This window comes from Schistocerca cancellata, chromosome 1 (genome assembly GCF_023864275.1).
Source record: "Schistocerca cancellata isolate TAMUIC-IGC-003103 chromosome 1, iqSchCanc2.1, whole genome shotgun sequence".
NCBI lineage: Eukaryota > Metazoa > Arthropoda > Insecta > Orthoptera > Acrididae > Schistocerca > Schistocerca cancellata.
Genome location: NC_064626.1, coordinates 836,609,715 through 836,614,851, shown reverse-complemented (window position 1 = coordinate 836,614,851; position 5,137 = coordinate 836,609,715). Strand labels below are relative to the sequence as shown.

The window sequence follows — 5,137 nt, the reverse complement described above, 5'->3', positions numbered from 1 at the left end:
GGCCGCCGAGTGCGAGCCTTATTTCAGACGACACCACATTCGGCGACTCGCATGCCGGTGATGAGGATGAAATGATGATAACACAACACCCTGTCCATTAAAGAAGAAAATCTCAAACCCGACCGGGAATCGAACCCGGGCCCGCTGCATTAACATTCAGATAAACAGGCAGACAGAAATCGGAGAAATAGTCTCGCAGAGAAATAATCTCGCCTGTCCGTCATATGCTACAGTTTCTTACGTACAAGATTGACAAGACGAAGTACAGCTTCCTTTGATAAGGAAAACTGGATACAAATTCGGAATCAGTGTCGTCACTGTTTCTTTTCCTTCGTCGTTCTCATGAACAGTTCAGCCAAAATCTCGTCATTGCTGGCTGCATCTGTCACTATTCCTGCCTTCTTGAAACGTTTTTCCCCAGTTAAGCCCGGTAACCCGCTAAAAATCGCCGTTTATGTTATCTCGAGTTTATTCTCCGGTTATCCGAGAATATAGTTTAACCGGGTGCTAAGCGGAGAATGGCCCGTAGAGCACTGTTTGATTATTTGCATCGATGTTACTTCGCTGTTGAAATGCTCAGTAACCAGAGATATCACCAGTACAATGTTTACGATACGAAGAAAACATGCGGTGTTTTATGTACTGGAGATGTTCGGTTAATTTTATACTTGAGTGTGCTATCTACTTTTGAGTATGTTTGTTTCTTTCTGGTTTGTGACAAGTTGTTTTCAATTTCTGCATAGTTATAACCTCTGACACATCTTATGAGAAACATACGAGTCCTTCAAATGCGGCAAAAGATAATTAAAATGAAACATCTAGTAATCTGGCACATCGTGTGACTTTTATTTAGCTGTGAAAGACTTGAAAAGCAATATATTGCGCATTGTTTTGAGATGTGAGTGGATCGTAGTTCTAAAATGACGCTAATTCGCATGGGAACTTCAATCAAGATTTGCAAAACACTCAGAAATTTTTGCACTACCAGTTCAAGGAGTTTTGCGAGAAAAATTGTTTTAGATACTCAAAATGACATTACTGCAGGACAACAGATGATTATGACTTTCAGGGAAAAAGTTGAGAACAGAAGAAATGAGGCGAAGAGGAGTGTAATAGTGCAGGTGCAGTCTGAGAAATCTGCAACCGATTTGTATAACTATTGTTCCGAATATGGCAAAATCGAAAGTATGCATCATTATTGTTTGAATGAACAGTCACACTTCATTCTCGTGGAATTTAAAGCAGTGAGTGCAATGGAAAGACTTCTAAATCAGTGTTGCCACTTGAATGAAAGCCACATCATACCAACAAGGACTCCGTTCCTATGGTTTCGTTCAAAGTCGCCTAGAAAGAAGCAAGCAAGAACAGGCGAGTCAGATGTGCCAATACTTAAACATCAATACGGAACCGCAATACCAACAGATAAAGACATTAAAAATTTATTACAAGGAGCAAAATCCTTGTCAGAGCAGATAGATGTGTTGTATAGTGCAACTCACTTAAACGATGTGGGAGAAAGACTGCGGTTTCTAACCGCTCGACAGATAGAAATAGCTCTCTGTGGACCATTTCCTAACGTTGAAGCTCTTCCTTTTGGATCATCGGTGAATGGGTTTGGAAGAATGGGCTGTGACCTTGATATAGTCTTACAGCTGGACAATGATGACAGTCACGAAAAATGGGAAGATTGTCGTCTGGTGTTCCAAGCCAAAACGTCTTCTCCTAACGGACGTGCATCCACACAACGGCTAATGGAAACTGTAGGTGACATGTGTCAGTTGTTCCTCCCAGGTGTAACCGGAGTTAAACGGATTTTACAAGCGCGAGTGCCAATTGTCAAATTTCAACAAGATCTCACAGGTATTGAGTGTGATTTATCAGCCTCAAATGCATTTGCAGTCCAGATGAGCGAACTGCTTTACATCTTGGGTTCTCACGATGTAAGAGTGCGTCCTCTAGTGTTTGCCGTTCGTGCTTGGGCCCGCTATGTAGGACTGACGAACCCTGTACCAGGCAGATGGATCACAAACTTCTCACTCGTTCTTATGGTGCTGTACTTCCTCCAACAGAGATCGCCTCCAATATTGCCAGCACTTGATAAACTAAGCATGTCTTCCACTGCATTGAATTTAAACAACTTGGATGCCAGATCTGCTATTGTGGGGTCTGACCATGAAGATATCCCCTCGGAACAGGATAATCGTGTGGAGACTGTAGGAATATTGTTTACAGAATTCCTTGCATTCTATTCTTCGTTTGATTTTAACAATTTAGCTATCAATCTTTTAACATCAGCCAACACTATAAAGCCAGAACATTCACCTCTTTACATTGTAAATCCTTTGGAGCCAAACTTAAATGTAAGCAAAAATGTTGGGCCAGAAGAGGTAGAAAAACTTCGTATGGAGCTGAGGAATTCTGCATGGTTGTTGGAATCTGCTGATGTAACACCAACTTCTGACAAAAGTGTTCCTTGGGGCTTATTGACATTTTTCAGAGAAAACCACCACAGTAAAGAACAAAGGTCATTTGCCCCTCCAGTAAGCAAACGTAGGAGAGTGTCCATAAACAAATTATTCTTGGAAGAAACAAGGTAGCGCTAACAAAAATTTTCAGTTGAAAAGTAGATTTTTTTAACTAAGAAAACTATTGTGTATGGAATGAGAGATTTAAATTTTTTGCCTTATTCTGTGTGTGGAAATCTGTAAAATTAAAATTGTGAATTGCAATGTAGCTTATTTTTGCTCAAAATTATTGTATATAGCTAATGTCAATAAATTTGATCATGAGTAGGCCTACTGTTATTTTGTAGTCACTTATTGCTGAAAGAGTCATCAGAGTATTATAAATCTTTAGCAGAAATGGACAACAAATTTTTATTTCCTTGTATATTTGTGCTACCGATAGCAAGTTATAGTCAGCTGTGGTATTTTTTCTAATTTAAGATTTATGGACAATTACCTCTTACATTCAGTCAAATTTTTTGCAGCTAATTAATCAGAAGTTGTCTAGAAGAAAGAAAGGTAACAGTTAATTGTTCCATCAACAACACTAGTACAACCAGTGTCCTGTCCTCAAAATGCTTATTTATATATTTTGTGTATGGGGGGGGGGGGGGGGAGGGGGTACGGGTGTTGATTTTCATCGTACTACTGTGACAAAATTCTTGGATGATTAAATAAAGTGTTGACAGGGCATGAGCTCTGTTTGGGGATTAAAATTTGCTGTATTATTTTCAAAGAAACCAACTCAGCATTTGCATTAATTGATGCACAGAAACAGCAGTAACCCTGAATCTTTATGGTTGGACAGGAAAGCTGAACTTTCACATTGTGTACTGTTCATGTATCTGACTGAAACTAACTTATAAGACTTTCTCATGTGAAGTACATGTTAATTTTATAAAATTGTTTTATTTCTGGAACATTTTTGATTATGGAATGACATCAGTTTTGATTATTTTTCATAATATTACTAGTAGAATGTGTGTACTTTTTCTTCACATCTCAGCACGATAGTTCCGTATTGGTTACTATTGTTTTTAATTGTCAACCCTGATAAGCCAACAACAGTGTGTGTAACATATAGTTCATAGATAAGTGTTGCCATTAGGTGCTTAATATGGTACACAAAGCATAGATATAGTGTCTGCATTGCTTATGAGAGGCAGGAGAAATAACTTTTTGCCAGATAGTTGTATTCAGCTAGCAATATTATCAGTATTGTTTGTGTGCCTAGCTAAACGAGATTGAAAACACTGCTGAATTCATGTATAACAACAGGGCTTGGGGTGTGTGTTTATGTTTTGCATCAAGACACTAGTCCACATGGTTTTGATCATTTAATCTGTATTCGTTTTTAGTCTCATTGCTTAGCATTGGTCAAAAGGAAGTGTGTATTTAATGTTACTGTAATGTGCAACAGGAATTAAAATTTTTGAAACTGTGCAATGACAGTGAAAATGTGTGTGTTTACTGCACACTGTGTGCTGGAGAATTTTATGTTGCACATAAAAGAAAGGATGATATTAAAGACCACATGAAAACAGCTAAACACAGGATTACTATTAATGCTACTGCTTCACCAAATATAAGAAATTTTACCAAAGCCAAAGACGGGAGTAATAGTGATCTGGAGTGTGTTGCTAAAGAGGGTAAAGACATTCAGGAACAAGTGCATACAATTTTTAAACAATGGAAAATCCAGGATGAAATTTAATAATACCAGAGAAGGAAAGTTGCTACTCACCATATAGCGGAGATGCTGAGTCACAATAGGCACAACAAAAAGATTCACACAGTTATAGCTTTTGGCCATTAAGGCCTTTGTCAGCAGTACACACACACACACACACACACGCACACACACACACACACACACACACACACGCAAACGCAACTTGCACACACATCTGCAGTCTCAGAGAGCTGTGTAGTTTCAGTTTTGTGTGTGTGTGTACTGCAGACAAAGGCCTTAATGGCCGAAAGCTATAATTGTGTGAATCTGTTTGTTGTGACTATCGCGACAGCATCTCTGCTCTAAGGTGAGCAGCAACTTTCCTTCTCTGGTATTGTTGCATACAATTTTTGTAATTCTAGTACCCAGTACTAAGTCTTGTGAAGAACAAGTTTTGTTAAAGTTACTCGTAGTAGGTTTCAGTTACTATATTCATAGAATGAAGTTTCCTGGTCTGATTAACAAGTGTATGCACAAGTTGTTAATGAAATTACAAAAGATTCCATAGATATTGATAATCTATTTCCTGAACATACAATAGTGAACTAGGTAGCTCAAAACCAAAGGGTAGGGTGTGGTTCAAGTTCTGAAAAAGTACCAGATATACTAATGAAGAGACGCAGAAAGCAATTATTTTAAGGTGTTCCAAAGGACTGATATTTTGTGTTGGAGTATATCTACGAGGGCAGTTCAATAAGTAATGCAACACATTTTTTTTCTGAAACAGGGGTTGTTTTATTCAGCATTGAAATACACCAGGTTATTCCCCAATCTTTTAGCTACACAACACTATTTTTCAACGTAATCTCCATTCAATGCTACGGCCTTACGCCAGCTTGAAATGAGGGCCTGTATGCCTGCACGGTACCATTCCACTGGCCGATGTCGGAGCCAACGTCGT

At 38.6% G+C, this 5,137-nt stretch overlaps 1 protein-coding gene across 1 annotated transcript; it reads left to right on the top strand.

Annotated features, from left to right (window-relative positions):
• Positions 1 to 577: 577 nt before the first annotated feature.
• Positions 578 to 2,804, top strand: LOC126188812 (poly(A) RNA polymerase, mitochondrial-like). The gene has a single exon (XM_049930428.1). The coding sequence runs from the start codon at positions 921 to 923 to the stop codon at positions 2,595 to 2,597; it is 1,677 nt and encodes a 558-aa protein (XP_049786385.1). The 5' UTR covers positions 578 to 920; the 3' UTR covers positions 2,598 to 2,804.
• The last annotated feature ends 2,333 nt before the right edge of the window (positions 2,805 to 5,137 follow it).

Excerpts from the sequence above, each read along its gene's own strand:
- LOC126188812 (XM_049930428.1), top strand. The coding sequence starts at position 921 with ATGACGCTAATTCGCATGGGAACTTCAATCAAGATTTGCAAAACACTC.